Genomic DNA, 24,650 nt, shown 5'->3' with positions numbered 1-24,650 from the left:
GACATTCTCGGCATTTCAAATCGAAATTTTTCGAAATTTTGAAAATTCTTGGGGTTTTCTACAAATTTGAACCGGCAAAAAGAATTATAATTCAGATGCGTTACAGATTTTAAGCAGTGGCGCGCCGATAAAAGTGCTGGTGGCGGTGTCGCACACCTCTAGGATTCAAAAGCAATTAAATTAATAGACTTCAAGATTTGGTTTTAGGGGCTATGGACAGAGGATTGAATTAAATTTTGTTTTGAATTTTAACTAATATTGTATTGGATTTTGTTCAGTTTGATTTTGTTATGTGATGGATTTGTATAGCTGAATTGCTGAAAACGTGGTTGATTTCCATATTTTTTCCAATCACATATGATATTTTGAAAAATTAGAAAAAGTCTACGTAGACTTCAAGGGGGTGTGGGAGGGGTTTCGGAAAAGTCTACAAAAGTCTACTAGAGGAGAGGGGGGGGGGTGGGGGTTTGAAAATGTGAAATTTCGGTCCACGTGGTTTGTGGACGGCCCTTTGCGATGAGATTGATGATATTTACATTTCATGACTTACAAGTTTCGGAGACACTGTTATGCGAATAAATTTCAAAATGCAACTTTCATTGCAACATGAGGCTGTATAGAACTCACAACGACACTTACTCTCCACGAGCTGTCCAATAATAATGGAAACTATAGTTTGTTCAAATCTTTAAAAAAAACGAAGACTTACCTTTAAATACGATGAGTCGGACCCAAATAAATGAACCAAACACGTCACATTTTTCGCTCCTGTAAAGAATAATAGAAGAAAAGAAAAGAACAGCGGAAGATCAATCGTTCACAAAAATAGTTCTGTAAGGAATGACTAGGTTGACTCTCAGTTTGGACATTTTTTTTTGAAAAGTGAGACAAATAGAATTGAAACAAATTTGCTATTGTAACGGGAGAAGGATCGAAAATTATAATAAATATAAACTAAACAGAGAGTTGTGTTGTAAATGTCAATTATGTCACTACCTCTTTCGGCGCCAGAGAAAAATAGGCACTGCTCAACCTTAGGCGCACACAAACACGCTCTACAATTTGTGGGTAGAATCATTTGGATTACAAGATTGGTGTGATGCTAGGCGCTTCGGCACAAGATGGCCAGATTTAGAGCACTCGAGTGCAGTTTGCGTTTGGTGGCTTGAGATTGACAAAGAGAGGCAGGTATGGTGGGACTGCGCTGCACTGTGACCGTGTCTTGAGTCGGGCCCCGTCCGCGGCCAGCCAGCTTCGCGCGTGACCGATGTGCTGAAACGAAGATGGAACACTATAGCAAAATACTAACACTTGGTTTGTGGTTTTGTTTCTTTTTTGGTTAGATGAATGTACTGTTTTATTTATTTCTTATTTTTTTGCATCACTTTTCTAAATATAAACCATTCTATAATTTGTTTTTATCTGTCTTATTTTTGAACTTAATTGAAACATTTTGTTTAAAACAAACAAATTATTTTATAAAAGATAAAACTTTTTTTTCAAATAGATGGAATTGGAATTTTTAAATAAACCTATCAGTTATGTATTGTAATTGCGCAATAACTAATACTCTACTGAATTACATTTATTAAAATAAAATTTAACTGATTTTTCCTACAGTAGTTTTATTTTGCATGTTCTGATTCCAACTACGATGTTCAATTTGTTTACCTCTCTTATTTTTGCATCGTAAAAACAAGAGATCGTCAAACGCGTACATTATCACACACACTGATATTCCGGTGAACGTACAAACGCTGGTACGGTTTTAGCGCTTCCAAGGGGCGGTCCAACCGCCCCGACAAAACTATCCTGATTAGATCTTGTCTTGAATGAAGGGATGCGCCAGTGCATGATTCAACGAAATCCGTTTGGCCGGATCCAGTGCAAACACCTTGTCCAGCAGATCCTTCAGTTGAGAAACTTTGCGGATTTGGTCATCCGGTAGGTTTTGCCCAGCGATCAGTTCCTGTTGCAGATCTCGGTTCGGCTTGATGACCGACACGACGACGACTTTTTCCTGAAAGCATGGAAAATATGTATCACATAAATAAAATAACACATATGTGTTAAATAACATTTCGCTCGATTCTTTTTTATTATTCTTCATGAAAGCTTTTTTTTGCCATGATACCTTTTTTGATCAGAATAGATAACTCAGATGAATCCCGTTACGAGAGAATAGAGATACCTAAACGTAGGAGTAAATCTGTTCATATAATCAGGCTTAGTAGCAGTGAAGCTGGTAATATGATGTCCCATAGCCCCCAATCGTAAGGTGTCAAGCGATCATGATCTAGAGGGATGCACGGTCTAAGGGGTGGAACAAATTAAAGGCCGGAACGCTAACGGAAACTTTGGTGGTAGACCTTCTTTCTCATTCATGGGAATGAAAATAATGCACAAAATCTGTATACATAAAAATGAATTTCTGTCTGTCTGAACCTTATAGACTCCGAATCTACTGAACCGATCGGCGTGAAAATTTGTTTGCCGAGGTTTTTGGGCCGGGAAAGTTCTTAAGATGACTCAAGACCCCTCCCTCCTTTGGAAAGGTGGCAGAAATATCTGCATAACTCGAGAACTAATCAAAGAATAAAACAATTTTAGGCGAAACGAAGTTTGTCGTGTCTGCTAGTATATAATAAAACGCAAAGTGAAGAAGGTGAAACTAGCGGTAAGATGGATCCTTTCGCTAGGAGAAGTGGCCTTAACAGGTAACTTCAGCGATCGCCGGGGGTAGGCGATAAAGAGGACCATGGTAGGTCTGAGAAAGTAACCGTCCACATTGAGATAGACGGTGCCACTCTAACGAAGATCAAAGTATTGACGACCAACCATGGGGAGAGCGGCGGTCCAAAAATAGATGTGATCACAGATGCCACGGATGTGATCTTGTATATTTTGAACAACCGCGGCCATACAGTAGGAACTTTAAACAGGCCGTGCTAGAGCAGGAGCTTAAGTTCCTACTGAAGTCCAGTAAAGTTACGGAGTGGAAAATCCGTCTTCCTACCGAGTTGGCAGTAAGACAGGCTGAGAAAGTTGCTAAAGAGGCGGAACGTAAGATGCGTCTCCTTAAAGAAAAAAAAACAGCTGGTGGAAAGCTATATCAAGGTATAAAACAGCACCACCGAAAAGGGGCGTAGCTGAAGTTCGCCGGGAAGAAGCATAATATGGCGAAATAAGTTACAGTGCCACTAGCGTATAAGTACTCTACGCCTCTACTGGAAATACATTCGAAAAATGATTCCGAAGTTCTTTTGGATTTTTTTAGGAATTCATTCGGAAATTTCCTTTAGAGCTTCCTTGGGAAATTCCTATACAAGTTGCTTTGGAATTTTTTCTAGCAAATCTTCTAGAAATTCCTTTGAACCTTAGGAAGTTTTTTTAGAATTTCCATAGAAATCTATCAGAAATTTAATGGGAAATTTATATTGGAATCCCTCTGAGGAATTCTTTGGAAATTCTATTAGGATTGTTTTTCGAAGATTACGTTTGAAAATTCCTTTGAAATTTCTTTAGGAATTCTTTAGGAAAATCCATTTTGATTTCCTTCGGGAATTCTTTCGAAATTCTCTTTAGCGAAAATCCTTCACAAAATCCTTTAGATTTTTTTCGAAAATCTTTTCTGATTCTCTTACGGGAATTCCTTTAAAAATCTATTTGGAAATTCCTCCTACTGAAATTTCTTTTGAAATTCCTTCAGAAATTCTTTCGGGACGGGGACTCTCGGGGGAATAATTTAGAAAATTACGCCTATAATACCTATGTAAACTCCTTTAGTAATTCCTTTCGAATATCCTCCAAAAATTCATTTGAAAATTGATCCAGAAATTTCTTCGGAAGTTCCTCCAGGAAAAATCCATAGTAATTTTGAGTTTTTTCAATGAAAATTCCTCAAAGAAAAGAATTCTCAAAAAAATTTCCCCGAATAAACTCCTAGATTGGAGACATTACTTTGATGATGGCAAATACTAAATTAAATCAAAGTTGTGGATCATTTTCAAATTTTTGAAAGAATTTCACTCATGGTCATGTTGTATTTATTTCCGTGTCAGCGGTTCCCTGATATTACCAGGACGGGAAAAACCCTGATAATTCCAGGTTTTTCTAGGTAATAGACACCCTATGTATGTATGCAAAAAGGCATCGATAGCGATAAGATCCTTGTCGTGAATGATTACCAACTGAACCGCGGTAAAGAGTCAGATGCGTAGGTTGATTGCGTGCGTGACTCAGTAGATTATAAGGTATGGTGTACCAGCATGAGAGAAGGCACTGGAAGCGGAGTACAATGACAAGAAATAGAACAGAATTCACCTACTGATGTGTCTTCGGGTTGCAAGCGCATACCGCACCATTTCGTATGAAACTGTGTGTATGTGTTGGGTCATCACCGGAATGATTCCATTTGGCATTCTTATAGAGAAGGATTGGAGTTTCCATCCCGGGACATCCCGGGACAAAAAATCCCGGGATTTAGGAAAATTCTGGATTTCCCGATTCCCGGGATATTATTTTTTAAATCCCGAAAATACCGGGATACCCGGGACAAAAAATACTGTTTCATTTCCGGTTCGCAAACAGTTTAATTTTTCCTCTTACAAAAGTTATTTGTTTTGAACGCGAAACCCAACTTAGGTGATAAACTCATATCATATTTTTATACCTCCCATCACACATGTTTTTTTCTTAGTTCGTTTAATTGGTAGGCTTAGGTATGTATACAGAGCCATTATTAAATTAGTAAGAGAGGAACAGACATGAAAATATCGGAGATAGATAATAGAACACCTTCACAAAAAATATTAAATTCTCCTATACCACTCAATGGAGGGCTACTGACTGATACTTTTTCCAGCAGCTACAGCTCTCTATTAATTAAACGACAAGTATCTACAGTACAAGATCAGCTACATCTGTTGGGCGCCTGCTTCCTACCCATCTCCCATATACAGCGAGGTTATGTTGGTGTGTACACTAGCTGATATTCGCCTCCTCGCGCCGCCCAACATTGATTCAGTCTTCCTGAGCTTCTTGCCTCCAAAACAATGAATTATTGGCAGTGGCTGATTTTCTACTCGCCGCTTCCACATCCAGGCGCTATCGTATAAGCGCAAATAGCCAGCATGAGTTAACCGCCAGAAATTTGTATGGCGAAAGACATCTAACGCGGGTTTTCTCAAAATTAGGAAGTTTTCATGAAAAACTATTTGGTACCGGTTATGAAGGATGGTGTCCGCTACTACGCCTACCAAATATTTTTTCGATAAAGGTGCTTAATTTTGAGAAATCGAACCTTAGATGCCTTTCGCCATACTGATTTCAGTAAGTTAACTCCTAGTGTGCCGCTGTAATTACGCTCAAAGCAGGCGATTCATTCTTGATCTAATTCATGTCCTTCCAATCGACGTTACAACAAACTTTCCAACACATGCGCAAGTACAAGTGGTCCGACCCCGATGCTCCGCCTTAATTTTTTTTTTGTTTATCGCTTCGATCAAAATCAACTCTGGTCAACAGGCCGCAATCAAATGTCTAATTGTCGGCTTTTGTCAAAATTATATACCAACTTTAATCGCGTAATCTATTAATCCCATTATCGTTAAATTATCGAGTTCACTTACGTTAAATTATCGAACTCCGATAATAATTGAGTTGATTCATCTTTATCGCAGCAAGCGATTACGTTGAACACAATTAACTTTATCGGCAATAACGATAAATTAACGTGAAATAATTAATATTGAGTGTCTTAGGGGAAAATGTTACAAGGTAAAAATACTTCAAATTTTCATTTACTTCCGCTATATTCGCTTATGTATCATCAGATACGTATTTCATTTTCTACTTGAAAACTTCTTCAGTGTTTTGTTATCGATAACAAAACACTGAAGAAGTTTTCAAGTAGAAAACGAAATACGTATCTGATGATACATAAGTGAATATAGCGGAAGTAAATGGAAATTTGAAGTATTTTAATCTTGATAAATTAATGATTAACATCAAGATTAAAAAGAGCTGCAGCTCTTGGCAAAAGTGTCAATTAGTAGCCTGCCATGGGTTGGAGGATACTCTAGTATTGTGTTTACTTTGTGAGGGGGTTCCCATATCTTCAATAGATTATGGGCCCAGTACGATTCTACTGCGCATCTTCCATTTTTCGACACTATGGTATTGAATGCAATCCCAGCAACTGTCTAAGGGTCTGTCTCATTTAAAGAATTAAACTTAAAAGTGACAGTTCGAAAATTAAAAAATCACCCCGTTATAAGAATGGCTGGTGCTACCCAGCAATTCCAATAGGACATCGATGGAAAATGATTCGATATCTGTCAAAAGTAATCTTGCTCTGCGAGCAGGGTTATTCGATAATTATATAAATGTCACTTCTAAGTTTAATTTAAGTTTAATTACACAGGGGAACAAAATTTAACTTTTTGCTGGTCCTCAGAACCAATTGATGTGTCTCCAGTAGATTTTGGTTCGCTGAATCCGAATCTGTCCTCAGATATGCTCTAACACGTCCAGATATTGAGATATAGCTAGATTAATACCACTAATTTGAAGAAATTGGCATTTTTTTAAGGACTTTCATGAAGCATATAAACATAATTTTAGGTCAATCAATACTCGAAACAGTATAAGCACATCTGATCTAATGAATTTCCATTAGATTTACACGTTACAATTGTTTTCTATTCGGTTTTCCTTGAATTTAGGTTTAGTGAATTTGATTTAAAAACATTCCATGCAAGTCCGTTTCAAAAACTTGCATGCAAACGCCATCAGCACCAGTTCGAAGCCACCAAAAATTCAACAACATGCGGCCAGAGGAACTGGGATATGAAAATGTTGAATGAAGTATAGAGATACTAGTCAGTTTGTAAATATATGTTTCATTCGACTTTTAATATTTTTTTTTTTTCATTTTATGCTCAACATTTCTCCTCCTCCTAAAATGGTATTCTGCTCGATTTCTGGTTGTTTTTTTCGATCGATCAACTTCCAATAACCACACGTAATCCGTTAACTTGTTGCAATTGTGTTGTGCTAGAATATAGTGCGAAATTACCAGGCTTGTACACAAGTCTTCGAAAAAGGCTTGCATAACACATATTTTAAAATAAGTTTTACTTACTAAAATTGTAGATAAATCACACTTATTATGTTTAACTTGTTCAAAATGCACCACATTTCGAAAGATTAGATATTTGTGATCCATTTTAGACCTTGATTGACTAGTAATTCTTTCTATAGGGTTAACGATGGCTTTTCTAAAATGCTCAAAATCATTGATTTTACGACATTTATTGATGTATATCTCAAAATCTCGACGTGTTAGAGAAAATCTAAAGTCAGATTCGGATTCAGCGAGCAAAAATCTACTAGGGACAAATTATTTGGTGTTAGGGACAAAATCTTGTTGAGCTGTGTTATTCAATTGAGACAGACCCTAAACCCAATGGATATTCCAAACAATGCAAACAGTCAAGCCGACATCAACCGCCAGCGAACCCTTCTGCTCGGACTCGGCGATCATATATTCCAAAAGGGTACTCTACCTTCCGAGAAAAACGTAAATATTATTTGCTCCTTGAAATCGTTTTTTTTTTTCTCGAAAGAATCGATTCCAATTTGAATTGAATTGAGTGCCAATTTGAAATCTGTATTATCTGACCTTTCTAAAATATGAACTTTACCCCTGAACGTTGAATTAAATCGTTTTTAAATAAAAAAATAAGTTTTCTAAAGAAACATTGAAAAATCCAGGGATCCCAGGATTTCCCGGGATATACGAACAAGTTCATCCCGAATCCCAACAAACAACAAACATGGCCGAGAAATGGAAACTCTAAGAAGGATGTAGGATGTTTTGATCAACGAAACATAAGAGGAGTGTGAAGCGCGAAGCGCGCGCTCGCTCCGGCCCACTTTGTTGCTCTGCCTTGTTCATTCGGCCTTTTGTGATTCAAATAGGTACTTAATACAATTTAGAATATTCGGATTATTATGTGATTTCTTGCCGAGAGTTTTCTAGAAAATTAAATACAAATGGGAACACCGAGATATCGTGAATTATTAAGCATCATAAAAAGCACCATCATATTAAGCACCTAAAAATCAGAAGGGTTATGTACAAGACACAACCGCCCAACGTAAACTACGTAAGGCAGTTTTGTTCATTGAGGATTGTAGTGCCATCATGCATGAATATTTTTAGAAAATTCATTTGATTACTTATGTCACTGGTTTCGAACAAAACTAGCGTATCTTAAGATATAAAAATTGTTGGATACGACAGTTGTTTAAAAAATTTACTAAGACAACCCAAATTTAGTCCTCAGTGGTAATGATGCCTTTCTTGGATCCGAATTGCCTACATTTGGGTTTTGAAGCATTTGATGAAATATTTCAATAGAAGAAGCGCTAGGGAAGCATTCTCTTTTCCGTTTCCAACATTTATTATTCAGAAACATTCCAATCATAGGCATATCTTGTTTTTCGTGCATCACTAGAAATCATAAAATGTCAATCATGTACCAAAACCCAATTAATTTGGTTGTGGTGCGCGCGAGTGGTAAACGTTGCGGACGGGAAAATATAGTATGTGTGTTATTACATTCTAACTCCTACTGTCTGGCAGTGTCACCAGTGTTGGTAAAATCTCAAAATCTCAAATCTCATCGGCGATTCAAACCATGCGTGAATCAATCCCATCAGAATTATGGCCGAGAGATTTGCTCATGATTTGAATCGCAATTTGCATCATTGCATGATATTTACGTGTTCTTCATTGTTGAATGCATTGAATTAACTATTTTTCGTCTAAAACAATGGCTAATAATTATATATAAACAAAACATACGTCTCGATTGCGTTTTGACGCTTTTTAGAACGAAATCATTTTTCGGTGAGTGAACGAAGCGATGCGATTCTGGCCGAGAAACTCAAGCGCGATACTTCCCCTACAGAATCGCAGGCGAGTTAGCTCTTGCATGAAACCTCGATGATTCAGATTCGAGTATGATTCTACCAACACTGAGTGTCATTATGGATAAAATATTCGTGCAAACATTTTATTAATATCATTGCAAGACTTTTGAATCAGGGAGCAAGAAGGTGATAGCTCTATTGTATCTCATATAGCCCGTTTCAAGAACGTATGCGTTCCGAAGCTTTTGTCGTGTACAATAAGTACCGCATTATTGCACCCACGTATTATAAAAATATCTTAAGTGCATTCACACTTCCTGAATCAAAGTTAAATCCTTCTGATTCAGAAGCGCATTTAATTGGTCAAAATATTATTAGGCCGATATAAATATTTTTTTAAATATGTCTCAGCACTCCCCCCCCCCCCCCTTCGAATTGTTTTGCTCAAAAATATCAACTTGAGGGGCAAAAAAAAAATTTCTGGTAAATTTTGAGAACTTTCAAAACATTCTTTAACAAATCCGAGGAGTTTTTTTTTTTCATTTTAATATTTATTTTTTACTAGCAGACCCGTCGAACTTTGCTTCGCCTGAAATTGATTTATTTTCTGATTAATTCTCGAGTTATGCAGAAATTTTTGGTTCATTTGTATGAAAGCCCCCCTTTCCAGAAGGTCGATCTCGAGTTATGATGAAATTGGTGTTTCATTTGTATAGGAGCCAGGTTTCAAAGAGGAGAGGGGTCTCTAACCATCTTAAGAACCTTCCTTGGCCCCAGAAACCTCTGCATTCAAATTTTCATGCCGCTCGATTCAGTAGAAGAAGAAAAAGATTACCTCCTCCCCCTTGACTTTGCGGAGACCATAATTTTAAATAAATATGTGTAACGGCCTTATTAGTTTTCAGTTTGCAAAAAAATGCATTTTCCAAAGTCGTTTTTTAATATAAATTGATTGCACAACTAGCAAGGGCATTGGCATTGATAACAATTGATCGTCTCATGCCTGCACAAACATGCCCCTATCTGGATCACTTTTTATTCACCATGCACTACATTACGCATTTTTGTTATATTTGTTTCGACCGGCCCCATTTTTCTACTTTTTGTGCGAAACACCGCACAAAAAGGAGAGTCCAAAAGCCAACCGCATTGAACGGCGACGGCCGAAACGAGACTCTTGTGGACAAGAAAAGAGGGTGCTGCCAAAATGATCCGATACCCTATTTTAACATTCATAACCCAAAGTTTCAATATAATTGACAAATTGGTAGAGAATTTCCGAATCGATTGATATATAAATCTCAAAAATCCATCGGTAGATAAAGGCGCTATTAAAGTTCAAAATCTTACATGATTTCGTGACGGTCTCGAATTTGGAAATTTTCATTTGTCACCCTGTATCCGAGTCTTCCCCTTAGAAGTAGTTTACGTCAAAACATAATAATTCGAAAAGTTGGATTTTGTATAGATCCTGATGTCGCAATTAGATCGTGAGTATTGCGCATTATTGACACAGCCATGCGTCATGAAGCGCACCACTCGTACATTGATGATGATTATTAGTTTACTACATCAGCAAAGGAAGAACCAAGGGACCTCTTGGATTACTCCGTTACTTAAAAACCTAATATTTATATGTATACAGTGTTCAGTTATGTTCATCCTTTCATTACTGTAATGAAGATTGATTTATTATGCAATATATCTGAATTCAAATTGAGCCTTTTTTCAATAAATAAGATAATAATGAAAATAAGATTGATTAGATCGCTAGTAGTTGCAAAACACGTTCTTTATGGAATAACATAATAAGAATGAACGTTATTTTTTTTTTAGTATTTCAAGTTCTCGTGGTGGAAAGATTGAAAATTTTATAATGATTCGGCCTTCTGTACCATTCGGCCTTTCGTGGTTCGGCCTTTTGGGTATTTGGCCTTTTGTGGTAGGCTAGTACATTTTCGGCCTTTTGTGGTTCGGCCTTTTGTGATTCGGCCTTTTGTACTAATCCCATTGTTACGGTGTAATTCGTAGATTGGACACTAGTGATACTCATGTTTTACTTTTGAGATCCTTATCTAGAATGCTATCAGAAATCAAGAAGGGGAGTGGTCCTTGATTCCAATCTTTAACAAAAATAACAAAAGCATGAGGATTACTACTCCTGGCCACGCCCATCTTCACCGTAACTAGGAAAGAAAGGAAATGAGAAAGGAAATGTTGATGTGATACTTACTTAACGAGAGGCCACCGACTTAGCGACACCCTCGTAAGTACCACGGAGTTGGATAATGAGGAAGGTATTCGTTGGGTCAGGATTTGCATGTAGCTGGCAATGTAACCGTGGTAGATCTTACCCCGTTACACACCACGTAAATGTGTCCCAGCGTTACGGGTCGGAACTCCGCAGTTAAGAGAAACATGACAAACATAACACTCAAGAATTTTCATCACACACCAAATTACTGATAAATTCAAATAATTATTATTTGAAGTTAGAAGAATTATAACATCTTCAGGTAAACGCGCGCATTAGAAGAGCCATTTGTCTTTTTGTCTAGTTCCGGACAAAGTTTTGTCATTTTACGAATAAATGCATGCTTCAAATGGAGGAAGGATCTACCCATTAGAATTCTTCAAAGCAAACGCGTGCGTTTAAAGAATGAGTTATTTGATCTTTCTCGTTATAATGGAATCATAGGCTCATTTGTCATATTCTGTGCGTACGTACTTGTAGAAAAGGAATCATATTGCGTCTTATTCCGAGCAAATCTATACTTTTAAAGGAGCAATCATACACTCTTCACCTTACTCCGGGCAAATGCGTTAAATTTTCAATTTGCAATAAGCAAACAATTTGCCGAAAATCAGCTAACAAGCGTCATTTTTTCCAGGATATGAGTATTTTATTTTGCTAGTCAAACGTCTGTTCGAAGTTTGTCGAGCTGCAGAAATAAAAACTAAGTGAGTGCTTTTGAAGAAGGGGTTATCCACTCTCTTGCCTTGTTGTGGACAAATGCGTACTTTTGAAGGAAGGGGTCATTAACTCTTTTGCCTAATTCCGGGCAAATGCATACTTTTAAAGAAGGAATCATCTAATCTTTTATCTTATTCCGGGCAAATGTAAGAAAAAAAAGCCTTATTCCGAGCAAATGCATAATATTACTTCTAAAGATGGAATCATGTTTTCATATGCTTCACTTTTTTATTGTGGGTACATATAATGCAAAATGGTAGTTACGCCACATGACTATCTTTATTTGAAAAAAATTTCCAACGATTATGCCAAATGGTCGTATTGCCAACTGAACCAAGGTACCCGACACATTATGCCAAATGGCTCTTAGACATTTAACTCGTTATCCAAAATGACATTATCATCATCGTCAGATAAACAGTGCGACAATGTGGCTCATACGTGGTGGTCGCTGTTGTCTGTGCTCTTAAGTGAATTAACGACTGCAACCGAGAGATCGTTGCGGCTTGCGCAGGTGTTTGAAATTTTGTTGTGGGAATTTTCTCGATAGTCTTCCTCTGATGTTTTGCTCCATTGCTGGCCAGAGGTATCAAGGCTACACTCTGAAAAATCTTCACGTCATATTTACCTGAAAACGAATGTGGTTCTCATCCACCATACTTTTCACGTAAGAGTGACCTGAATGACAAGTAACCTGAACAAATTTTAGTTTCCTTGAGTTACGTGATTTATCCGGTGACTCTGACTGGATTTTCCAGTACTAATGACGTGAAGCTTGAAGTTGTTACGTGTTTGATCAGGTGAACCTGACGTGATTTGTGCGTACTGGTTACGTGAAATTTTAGTGAAAGCTACAAGACAGCAGGTAACCACTACATGTTTTAAAATGTATTGCAATATAGTGATTTTGGAATGAATACAAAAATGAACAGGGACTGCCCATAAAAGGGAATCTTTTTCGCGTTGTTGATGCATTGAAACATTGAAATGCCGCCATTTGGTCATTGTGCTTTGGAGTTACCACAGAAACACTTTTGATGAATAAAAAAAAGTTATCGGCGGATGTTGAATGGAATTTATCAGATTTGTTGAGAAATGATGTCAAATTTTAAAACCAATTTTATACTAACGCGACCGGAAAACTGTAGCTCTAGACTTCCATGCAGCTTCCTTTTCTTCCACATCATTTTTCAACGAATCTAATAAATTTTAACCAACCTCCGTTGTTTTTTTTTTTTTTCAAGGAGGAAAAATGCAGGCACGGAAAATATCCACCAAGATGCACCTGAAATATCACTTACCTCCGCGAAGCCTCATTATGTTTAGGTTATGTATCTGTCATTCTTGTTTACAATGCAGGTCTTACGCAAATGCCGAAGCTGCAATCACACTAACACAATCTCACTTAAATTGTTTACGTGGGTATACAGTCATATTCGCCAAGATTTTTAGTAAAAGTTACGTGAATTTCAGGTGAGCATTACTAACGTCACGTAACAATCGTCGTTTGTTCAAGACAGACGAGTTACGTGATTTTTTACGTGAATATGACGTGATGATTTTTTAGAGTACTATTATAGTACCAAAAGTTTTTGGTTGTAGTGGGTCGGGTGAAAATTTCCATTACTTACACCTATTCCCATACTACCTAAGTTACCTCTCTTGGATGCATGATTAGGGGGGTGGTTCAAAAAACACGTTTTCAAATTTTTTGATGACCCGCCCTCTTATTCGGTTCTATTTGATGCCCTGATGCTCTGGACAAAATTTCAGCCAAATCGGTCAACGTTTGGGCGGTGCTAAACTCGTTGAAAGTTTATATGGTAAAATGTTTGCAGAAACATCGAAAAACCGTTATTTGCAGTTGGACGGCACAATTTACTATCAAGAACTATGATACTCTTTCAGTTTTTGTAGAATTATATACAGATTGTCATGCTGGAAACCGCGAGAAGATTAGAGTTTCTTAGGCAAAGATATTAGCATTTTACTGGAGTGTTGTAGGGGTGAATTTATTTCTTTTCAAAGGTAAAAGAAACGAAATTTGCTCAAACCCCACTTCAGAGAAATGCTAATAACTTCGCCGGACAAACACTAATCTTCTCACGGTTTTCAGCATAAGATTCTGTATTAAATTCTTCACAATCTGAGTATCATAATTCTTCATCGTAAATTGTGCCGTCTAACTGCAAATCACTGTTTTTGGATGTTTCTGGATACATTTTTCCATATAAACTTCCAACGAGTTTAGCACCGCCCAAACGTTGACCGATTTGGCTGAAATTTTGTCCATCAAAAAAATCAAAAAATCATCGGGCCATCAAAAAAAATGAAAAAAAGTTTTTCCAAACTAATTTGAGCCACCATGATTACAGATTTTCGTTTTGCCCTTACTAAAAAAAACAAAGCGTCGTGATTCGATGTTTTAGGCATCTGGTGGGGCGTTACCCACAATCATGAGAATTTCAAGCTAACGAAAATCAAAGAAAAATAACCAACTTACCCGTTCCGTGATTTTGTCGATCTCGTGCGATAGGAAGTTGCAGTTCGCATCGAAGTGCTGGTCTTTGAACTGTCCTTTCCGTATGATTTTGTTCGGTATCTTGCCCTTTAAATCCATGAAAAATTTAAGCATTTGATTATTTGATTTACCACTAAATAAGATTTTGCCAGTATACAATTCATAGATGGTGCAACCGGCGGACCACATGTCGATTCCGTAGTCATACGGAAGGCCGAGAATGATCTCCGGTGCACGATAGAACCGTGATACCAAGTACGGCGTAATATCGTTATCCGCCACCGACGAAGCAGAACCAAAATCGCACAGCTTGAGCACCAGATTGTTGTCGTTGACCAGAATGTTGTCCGGCTTGATGTCGGCGTGAAGGATGTTGGATTTTTTGAGCAGCTTCAGGGCCAACAATAACTGCTGCGTGTAGCTGCGGACGGCTTTGATGTGTAATCCGACGTTTTTACCATACTTTTTAAGTACCTCTCGTAGATTCATAGAGAGCGGTTCTAGGACCATGCAGAGATGCTGTTGAAAAAATAGAAAAATTAACGATTTTTTCCTTTTATGTGGCTATGGTATGTTCACGAACCTGTTTGTGGAAAAAATGACGGAACAGTCTGAGACAGTGGTATCGATCCTCTGGATCTGTATCATTGAGTTTCTTCAAAGTTTCCAACTCACGAAGACCGGTTTTATGCCTACAAAATAGTAAACATTAAAAACAAATCTCCAACAAAACATAAAAAACTTACATAATTTCGTTGTTCCTTATAATTTTTACAGCTACCAAAGCATTTCCTCGAGCTTGATCTCTAGCACGTACTACCGTACTGAAAACGCCTTGGCCTGTGTAGTTTGCGACCACATAGCGATTGTCCAGCACTTCACCAATACGCACCCGATAGTATCCTTCTGCGTCGTCCCAGTTATCAGTAAGAGCGGGATTCTCGTTGCCTTGCTTATTAGCAACCACCGTACTGGGTGAATCAAAGTTCGAGTCGATATCCTGTTCGGCAAACATGTCCCATTCGGCACGTTTGTTGGATTTGTCTTTGTCTTGTTTGGACTTATCCTCCTCCAATGAGTCGTTTTGGTCTTCGGAACTCACTCTAGTTATGGGCATGGGCGGAGTCAACGAATCATTAGGCGATTTCTCCGCCTGTTTGGAATCCTTCGGAGACGGCTTGTCAATAATGATATATTCATCTGATTTTTTTCGTGACTTGCTCATGTGATTGCTGCTTCTTTCATGTTTTGTGACGACAACTTTTGGTTCAGTTTTAGTTTGAATTGCTTTTGGCGCTTCTGGTGGTGGATTGCTGTCTTCGTTTCCTGCGCCAAGTTTCTTTAATAAAAAAGATATTTTTATAAAATACGTAAAATACGATAAAATACATAGAAATCACGAGACTTCGAATGAATCAATAAGTTTTATCATTTTTGTGAGAAAAATAGATATAGGTACTAATAAATCTACTTGGTTTCAACATTAATTATTGTGGGACCTTCATTAAGAGAAAATATCTGTAATTTCCTATGATCCATACATACATAAAAAAAAATTGTATGAAAAAAAATTACATTGGCGGGGGGAATTAATCCAACTGGATATCATCGAGTTTTTAAGTGAGTTTTTTTTTCATACCTTTAAAAGCTCCTCGCGTTGCTTTCTCCTCTTTTCGATGATCTTTTCCTCATCTTCTTCATCGTCAATATCGATGTCGCCCAGATCGCTGTCACTACTAGAATCCCTCTGTTGCTTGAGGCCTTCACTCAACGAATCTTTAAACCTATCGTCCTCCGGACGTCGCTTTCCGGGTCCGCCACGTCTATCTCTTCCATTGCGATCGTTCCTTTCGCGGTCATATCGACCCCGGTCGTCGCGATCCCGATCTCTATCTCTGCTGCGGCTTCGTCCACGGTACCGATCACGAGAATTGTACATTCTCCCGTTCCCACCTCCGCGTTCCATCGAACGTCGATCTCTGGACAAGCCTCGTCGATCACGATACCTCTCCATCGAACGGTCCCTTTCGCGTTGTCTCGCCCTTGCGCGATCTCTTTCACGTTCTCGATCTCTCTCACGCTCCCGATCCCGTTCCCGTTCTCTGTCCCTTGCCCGCTCTCGTTGGTATCGTTCCTCGGCCATTCTACGATGTTCCTCTTGTTCACGCTGTCGCCGATGTTCTTCGCGAGTACGTTCTTTTTCTAACTCTTGCTGCTTGGCTCGAGCCTTGGCATCTGCCTCCCCACGGCTATTTCGCTTGTCCGCATCGGAAGTCTTTCTTTTGCGCTCTTCATGACTGCGAGGGCTACGTTGGCGAGCTTTCTTCAACAGACGGTTTACATCTTCAGCGCTGGAGTCGCCCTCAATCATAATAACATCATCATCTTTTTTTTTCTTTCGTTTGTCTGGTTTAGTGGTCGTTCCTGCGCTAGGTTCAGTTTCCTCTTCTTCATCTTCGGAGCCGAATTCGCCTAAACAAGCCTGCAGCAAAGCCTTTTGTCGCATCAAATCTTCCAGATTCAGTTCATCCTCGATAACAGCTACATCCGGACTGGGCACATCCTCCACAGCCGTTCCATCGCTATCACTTTCCACCGAAACAACATCTGGCTTATCACCAACTGGTTTGCCCTTGTCCAACGATTGAGTCAAGATGGCGACTAATTGCTCCGGATCGGTTGATATTTCCGGCACCAACGATGATTTACGTTTTTCAAGAGATGCTTTCAGATTTCCATTGTCTTTGGGCTTATTGTCGTCATCTTTGGGTTTAACACGGATAGCGTGTTCCAGCTTCCGTATGTCAATCTTAGACGAACTTTTAATGGTCTCTTCGTTGTCTTCTTCCGAATCTGAAATTTCGCCCTCTTCCTCGCGATGCTTCCGCTTGTTCTTTTTGTGTTTTTTCGGTTTGGGTTTATCGTTTTTTTCATCACGATTAGACTTTTTGTGCTTTTTATGTTTTTTATGCTTTTTGGATTTTTTCTGGTCAATTTTCCCTGGTGTTTTTTCCTCCGCACCAGACGTGTCGGTATCATCCGATGCAATCCTGAAATATACAACATTTGATTGTTTAAGCTAGATATATATCATCCATAATGGAGAAGGACAAAAAAAGAAAAGCAATCGAACATGTATTGCTCGAAAAAACGACGTCGAGATGTGTACAATGATCCTCGGATTTAAACTGGTAATACGGATATAAGCCTAAATATTAACCGAAAGCTTAGTTGAACATCTATAGCAGCAGTTTTCAACCCTTTCCTTGAGTGGTACCCCGTCAGACCTTTTGCATACCCACATGTAAAAGTGGGTAATGGCTTTTCACTTGTCTTCTATCAAACAATACCATTCAAGTATATTCACTTTTCAAAGAATAATATCTGGCCTCCGACGAATTAACGTACGAACATTTCAGTACTTTGACCTGACAACTTTAAACTTTTATAACACTTATAATTTTGTATGTATGTTGTTTCGATTTTATTATAACACGAATGCGCTACAAATACATAGTGAAGTTATACACCCTTCCAAAAAGATGGTAAATACGAGAAAGGCAAAAATTAAATGATTTATGTTTTCGAAAAACGCGTTCCTGACACTTTCCGATGCAATATCATGGAGAAGCAGACTGGGTTTGATTCACGATCCCGGTTTTAAATTTTGTTTCGGTTACCCTTTAATGGTCATATTTGTTTATTTAAATATAACACCAACAGACTACAGACTAATCCCAATGATGTGTAAAAAATATATGTATATAATAAATAAGATTCGTTACGGACAAATTAAACATCACATATTAATCATAAAAATTTAAATAATCTAAGCTTTAGTGCTGCGTCAATGACCTCTATCACTGAATACGGTGTAGAATCTCCTCCTTAGCACATTTCTTGTTAAGTGGAAGTCGAACATCGCCGCCACTCTGTTAAAAACTCGTTGAAGGCCATGGATAGCATTGCCACATCCGTAGTTAGTACGACGGATCGGTAGGCGAAGCATTATATTATTACGCAGCGGTCGGGGTTGTACGCCGATGTTGATTTGTTGCAAGATGGTTCCACAGTCGATCCTGCCCTGCAACACATCGGCCACAGTCATAGCTCGGCATACATTTCGTCGAGTACTCAGAGGCTCGAGACCGATAAGCTGACATCGGCTTTCGTAACTTGGCAACTGGAGTGGGTTATTCCAAGGTAACCTGCGGAGGGCGAAGCGCAAGAAACGACGTTGAATAGATTCTATCCGTTCAGCAGCATTGTTGTAATTAGGGTTCCAGACCGCGGAACAGTATTCGAGGGTGGAACGTACAAGTGAGCAATACAGAGATTTTAGGCAAAATACGTCAGAGAAGTTTCTTGCAATTTTAAAGATACATCCAAGAGCTCTGGAGGCTTTGTCCACGACACTTGAGATATGATTCCCGAAAGTCAGCTGCGAATCAAATAGGACGCCAAGGTCTTTAACACTGTGAACGCGTTCTATAGTTGTGTCGTGTAGCTTGTAGTCAAAATCAATATTCTGTTTTTTCCGGGAGAAGGTAATGACCGTGCATTTAGCAGGATTCACTACCAATCTATTGATGGAGCAACAATCCGCAAAGGCGTTAATCTGATCCTGGAGAAATTTGCAGTCATCGAGTGACCTGATGCACAAAAACATTTTTAAGTCATCTGCGAAAGTTAATCTCGGACTTTTGATGACATGATGGACGTCGTTAAAGTACAGGAGGAATATGAGCGGTCCAAGATGGCTGCCTTGAGGTATACCGGATGTTGCACTGAAAATAGTTGACCGAAAGTCATCCAAAGCAACGGTAAGTCTTCGCTCAGAGAGATATGAACGAAACCAATTCAGGACGTTTCCACCGACACCTAATCTATCAAGTTTTGCAATGGCGATTTTGTGGTTCAGTTTGTCGAATGCTGCGAATAAATCTGTGTATATTACGTCCGTTTGGGTCCGAGTAATCATTTGATCAGTTATGTATGACGTTAAGCAAAGCAGATTAGATGTTGTAGAGCGTCCAGCGGTGTAACCATGTTGATCGGCGTTTATATACTGCTTGCAGTGAGCATTTAGTGATTCCATAACAGTCAATTCAAAAAGCTTTGATATAACACAGAGCGAAGTGATTCCCCTGTAATTGTTGATGTCGCGTTTGTTTCCTTTTTTGTGCACAGGAAACATCTCGGCCATTTTCCAAGACACGGGAAAAATTCCACTAGCGAGAGAGCACTGGAATACTTTAAGCAGCGGATCCAGCAGCCAGGAAATGCATTTCTTCAAAAAAATCGATGGAACGCCATCCGGTCCTAGCTTATAAGAAGATTTAAGCTGCGAAGCGGCTTTCATGATTCTTTCTCTATCAACATCAACAAAACTAAGAGTTTGGTTGGCCAAGGGAACGTTAGCCACTGCTGTGGAAATCTGATCTACGGATATACTCTCGATTTCGAATACGCTGGCAAATTTGGCGGCGAACAGCTCGCATGGTAGAGGGAAGGCCGACCTCCTTGCGTTGTTCATTCACATACTTCCAAAAAGATCTAGGATTCGATTTGAACTTCCGTTGAATTCCCCTTTGATAGCGTTGAAAGAGGGAGCTACTCAAACGCTTATACTCGTAGTTAAGTTTCACATAATGGCGTTTAAGTGGCAGTGTACGGAATCTAGTGAACCTTTTTAGAGCGGCTTTTTTTTATCTTTTCAGTAAGCGAAGATCTTTAGTCATCCACGGAATTCGAGAATCGCTTCGGACAACCTTTTTAGGGACGTGTCTATCAATGACATATGCCAAGACGTGAGAAAGAGTTTGTGCGGCGAGGTTGACGTCCACGGGGTTTAGAATATGATTCCAGTCCACATTAGCCAGTACACTACCGATACTATCGTAGTCGGCTTTCCGAAAGTCGTATTGTACAAGGGTTGAATTGGTGGTATTCTCACGAACAACATTATTCTTGATACTAATCAGTAATGGAGGATGATGAGGAACGTCTTTGACTAGAGCTGTTGGTGCTGAACAAATAAAGGGAGCAAAGTCGCGGCCGCTAACAAAACAGAGATCTAAAGAACGGTTGTTCTCATTCAATACGCCGTTGATTTGAGATAAGTTCACTATACTATAGCTATCTAGAAGTCTAATGACCCCAGCGTGGAGAGAAGAGCGCTCAAGATCGGGCCGGAAAAAACCACTATGGATCGGTTTCCAAGCAACACTAGCCAAATTGAAGTCTCCTAGTATAATAATCTCGTCGATGGGGTTTGCTAAACTAGACACTAAGGTGCAAGAACGACAATGCGCATCTATAAGCTCTAAATCGCGTGTCCGATCGGGAGGAATGTAAATTCCGCAAAGGAACAGCTGTCGTTCTTCTAACTGAATAACAATCCACACTTGTTCTGCAATGTTCCAGTCATCGTTTTCGATTATTTTTGCTTTCAGTCTAGAGGTTACTGCAACAATGACACCACCACCGGTAGTTTTTCTACTGTTCATCGGGTTCCGGTCGCAACGAAAAACTTCATATCCTTCACCAAAAACGAAGCTTGAAATAGTTCGGGAATTGAACCAAGTCTCGGTGAGAACTATTATATCGTAACTATGATCAGCGATGGCTAGTTTATATTCGTCGATGAGGCCATTCATCCCGCCTACGTTTTGGTAGTATATCGTAACATCCGCTTGTGTACGTTGTGTGATAATAGTGCTGGAAGTTGGAACGTAATCAGATGGAGAAGCACAGTCTGATATACAATACTTGCCGTCATTAAGAGATCGGAAACCCCTTCGGCCTAACCCAAACAAGGACCGGGACGACTGCTGATCGCTGGCGGCAATGACTCGACTGTGCGGGGTGGACTCGGGCCTTCGTCAATACATGCGGCAAGTGTGCGTCCCAGTGATGAGGAGGAGGCGGCATAAGAGCTTCATTGCGCTGGCAAAGCAAAAACATTCACTTGGCTTTGAAACTGAAACATCACAGTGAATAATGTTATGCCAACAAAGAAGACAAAGTTCAAAAACTTTGGAGCTCTGATCAAAATTTCAGTTATAAAAAGAATATTACTAGGTGTTAGTTTCTAAGAAATTTGATCTCCTTTACTCAGAAATATGATAGAACATCTGAGAATCCGAGCATACTAATAAAGAAATAGAGACTATAATACAACGATGTGCATACAAGCCTCATGCTGAAAGTAACTGGTTTCGAGACGAGACCCCGTTATGGCTAGTCATTTTGTATGGCTAGATAGTAGATTAGATAGTATGCTGGACCAGCATTGCTGGTTGAGTGTTAGGCATGCTCGCCTCTGTTTCCAATGTGTTTGGACTCAATCGCAGTCGGTGCCATGATTATTTCCCAAATAGAAAATGTAAGATCTTAACTACCCTTTGGAAAGGAACAATATTATGGATTACATTCATATACAACTTGATATGGTACACTAATTACGAAAGGGATTTATCGGGTTTTACTTTTTATATTTTCGATACTGCCTTCGTTTTTTCAGGATTTCACCTTGGCATTTGAATATATTGGCTCAATACCGAGGTATTCCTAAAACATTCTGGTGTTGAAGAAGAAACCTCGCTCATCTTGGATACATACGGAAATTTGGTGAGAATATTCCTTTATATATTATGAGCCTCTTCCTATCGTGTACTTCGTCTTCGACGTGTTGATGACTTGTCCAATCCGTTTAGCTTCGCTTTCCTCCATCCTCTCAAAACTACGTGCCATAATATCAATATCGTCGGCGAAACCAAATAACTGGACGGACTTCGTCCATTATTTGTGCATTAGCTGCCATAGCTGGTCCCGGTCAATTGTATCATATGCGGCTTTGAAGTCGATAAATAGATGATGCGTGGGCACTTTGTATTTGCGGCATTTCTGCAATACCTGACGTACGGCGAACACCTGATCTGTGGTAGAGCGTTCATCCATAAATCCCGCCTGGTGCTGCCCCATGAACTCTCTTGCAATTGGTATTAGTCGGCGGCATAAAATTTGGGAAAGTACCTTGTAGGCGGCAGTAGTTGCTACAATCCAGCTTATCGCCCTTTTTGTAGATGGGACACACGAACCTTCCATCCACTCCTGCGGCAGAACATCATTCTCCCAAACCTTGGTAATTACCCAGTGCAGCGCTCTAGCCAGTGTCTCACCACCGCGTTTAAACAGCTCTCCTGGTAGTTGGTCAACTCCAACCGCGGTAGGTGCGTACGTTCGTGATGTCGGAGAAGAATTGACCGTCGATTAGAACGTGGTCGATTTGGTTTTCCGTTTCTTGATTAGGTGATTTCCATGTGGCCTTGTGGATATTCTTGCGGGCAGGGCTTGGATGAATGAAGCAATGAAGATGAGGACCGATGCTTCAGCACCAGATATACTCCCGAGGAAGGTAGCTTCATGAGAGAACAGTTTCAAAGTGCTTGGTGAAGAATGCTTTCTCGCTCCATATAGCACTGCTGTACGAAACCGCTGGAGAATGAAATCAAACACCCGCTAGTGCAGAGAATATTCAACTCTCTTGCCTAACTTATACTTAGTTGTGCATTTCAGTTGGAATGAATGTGTGAAAGAGAGGTATATGATACATTCTCTCTCTTTCTCGCTAATACGGTTTTGAATTCACACAAAACTCACTCGCATCTGAAACACTGCCGATGAACGAAGGAACCATCCTCATTTCACACTGCCCTACTGAACGATGCATCCTCGGCACCAAGATTTTTTTTATGTACAGGTTACCCGACTTCGTCAGTAGATGGGAATAACCAGCGCGGGGGGGAAACATACATTTTCAGTGCAAAAAGTAAACAAACGAGCATAAATTCCATACAAAAATCCAAGATGGCTAAGTTGGGGATATTGACAAGTCGGATAACCTGTATACATAAAAGAATCTTGCTCGGCACTACCCGGCTTAGGAAGATGCCACCTTCAAAACTACCCACTTTCAATGTATAAAACAAAAGCAACCATACGTCAAAATTCAATGTAAACACGGAAAACGGGATTGGGCGTCACTGGACATCATTTGTGATGTTCAAGTCGAAATACACGTGTTCAAATGGCTGTCAGTTGGCCCAACTAAAAAACCGAATTCGTTAGTTGGGCCGAGGTCGTGGCCCAACCAGCGAATCGCGACTGTACACGGTAAAAAATATACACGTCCATGCGAACTGTTCTGCATTTGAATACGCACTACTTTGGAATCAAATCAATATCAATAGCTGAGCTCGTCGCATTCAAAGACCACCACTTCTATTTGACGTGCACAATGTTTTGAATATAAAACAACAAAATAAAAAAATAGAATTACCTCAGCTCAGATTTGAATAACATACCTTTGCTTGAAAGTCCTTCGTCTTACCATGACTCCATATCACACTTCGAAATACCTTGTGGAATAAGCAGAACAGATGAAAGAACTGTCATCTATATTTAGAACAACACCAATATCGCCCCACTCTTAAATCAATAGCCTTGAACTTGTGAATTCAATAGCATAGCACTTTTAATTTTAGTGGAGACATTATTGGTGCTGATCGAAGTGCTAATCATTTCAACATCTAGTGAGTAGCACTTTGATCAACAGTGTTGATGTTATGGAATTGTCTGCATTCAACACACTTGTGAAAGGTGTGACACCACTTCCAAATCAAAGGAATATCATTTTCAATAATAGTGATTTTAAAGTTGATCATTCAATAGATGGAACAGTTAAATTGAGCGTGTTGATTTTTTACCGTGTATTTGCCTCTTCCCTTGTTCGTGCAGCCAGCAGCACATCGTCGAGCGCACATCAATCGGTGCACCGAAATTACAACCTCACTGCGGGCTAAAAACGAAGCATTCGTTCGTTTTTGAACGAATATTCCAAGGCATGCCATTGATGAAAAGGCATTTTTTTATTCCGATCAAATCCGATATTTATATGGAATGGAAATAAATGTAATCCAAGGCGAATAATAAGACCAGTCTTACATAAAAGCTAATGTTGCCTAGAGGCCTGAATAAGAGAAACGCGGATAGAAAATATGACTCTGCCAACACTGCATTCAATCTTCTTCATCAAAGAACAGCACATGAAAAGGAAGAAATGATTTATGTAGGTAAAATCTCACAATCCGCTATTTTATGTGTCCACATCACAAAACAATAGAATCCAATAAACAATGGAATTTCATTTCA

The 24,650-nt window shown here is 39.2% G+C and overlaps 1 protein-coding gene across 4 annotated transcripts in view; it reads right to left on the bottom strand.

Moving 5' to 3' along the window:
• LOC134202930 (serine/threonine-protein kinase PRP4 homolog) overlaps positions 1-24,650 on the bottom strand; it is a 57,297-nt gene that overhangs the window by 8,772 nt on the left and 23,875 nt on the right. The window contains exons 2-8 of one of the 4 annotated variants that reach the window (XR_009977381.1): positions 16,075-17,485; positions 15,182-15,774; positions 15,019-15,127; positions 14,418-14,954; positions 1,672-2,020; positions 997-1,272; positions 710-768 (exon numbers count right to left, since the gene is read on the bottom strand). Coding sequence is in view for 2 of the 4 variants with exons in the window: in XM_062677934.1 (XP_062533918.1) it covers positions 1,817-2,020; positions 14,418-14,954; positions 15,019-15,127; positions 15,182-15,774; positions 16,075-17,485 (2,854 nt within the window). In the remaining 2 variants the exon portion in view is untranslated. Of the gene's footprint in view, positions 1-709; positions 769-897; positions 1,273-1,322; positions 2,021-14,417; positions 14,955-15,018; positions 15,128-15,181; positions 15,775-16,074; positions 17,486-24,650 lie in introns of those variants that run through there. The other 3 variants (XR_009977380.1, XM_062677935.1, XM_062677934.1) reach the window with 3 other exon arrangements.

The sequence above is a fragment of the Armigeres subalbatus genome, unplaced genomic scaffold (assembly GCF_024139115.2).
Source record: "Armigeres subalbatus isolate Guangzhou_Male unplaced genomic scaffold, GZ_Asu_2 Contig1528, whole genome shotgun sequence".
Taxonomy (NCBI): Eukaryota; Metazoa; Arthropoda; class Insecta; order Diptera; family Culicidae; genus Armigeres; species Armigeres subalbatus.
This window is presented reverse-complemented; position numbering and strand designations above follow the sequence as displayed.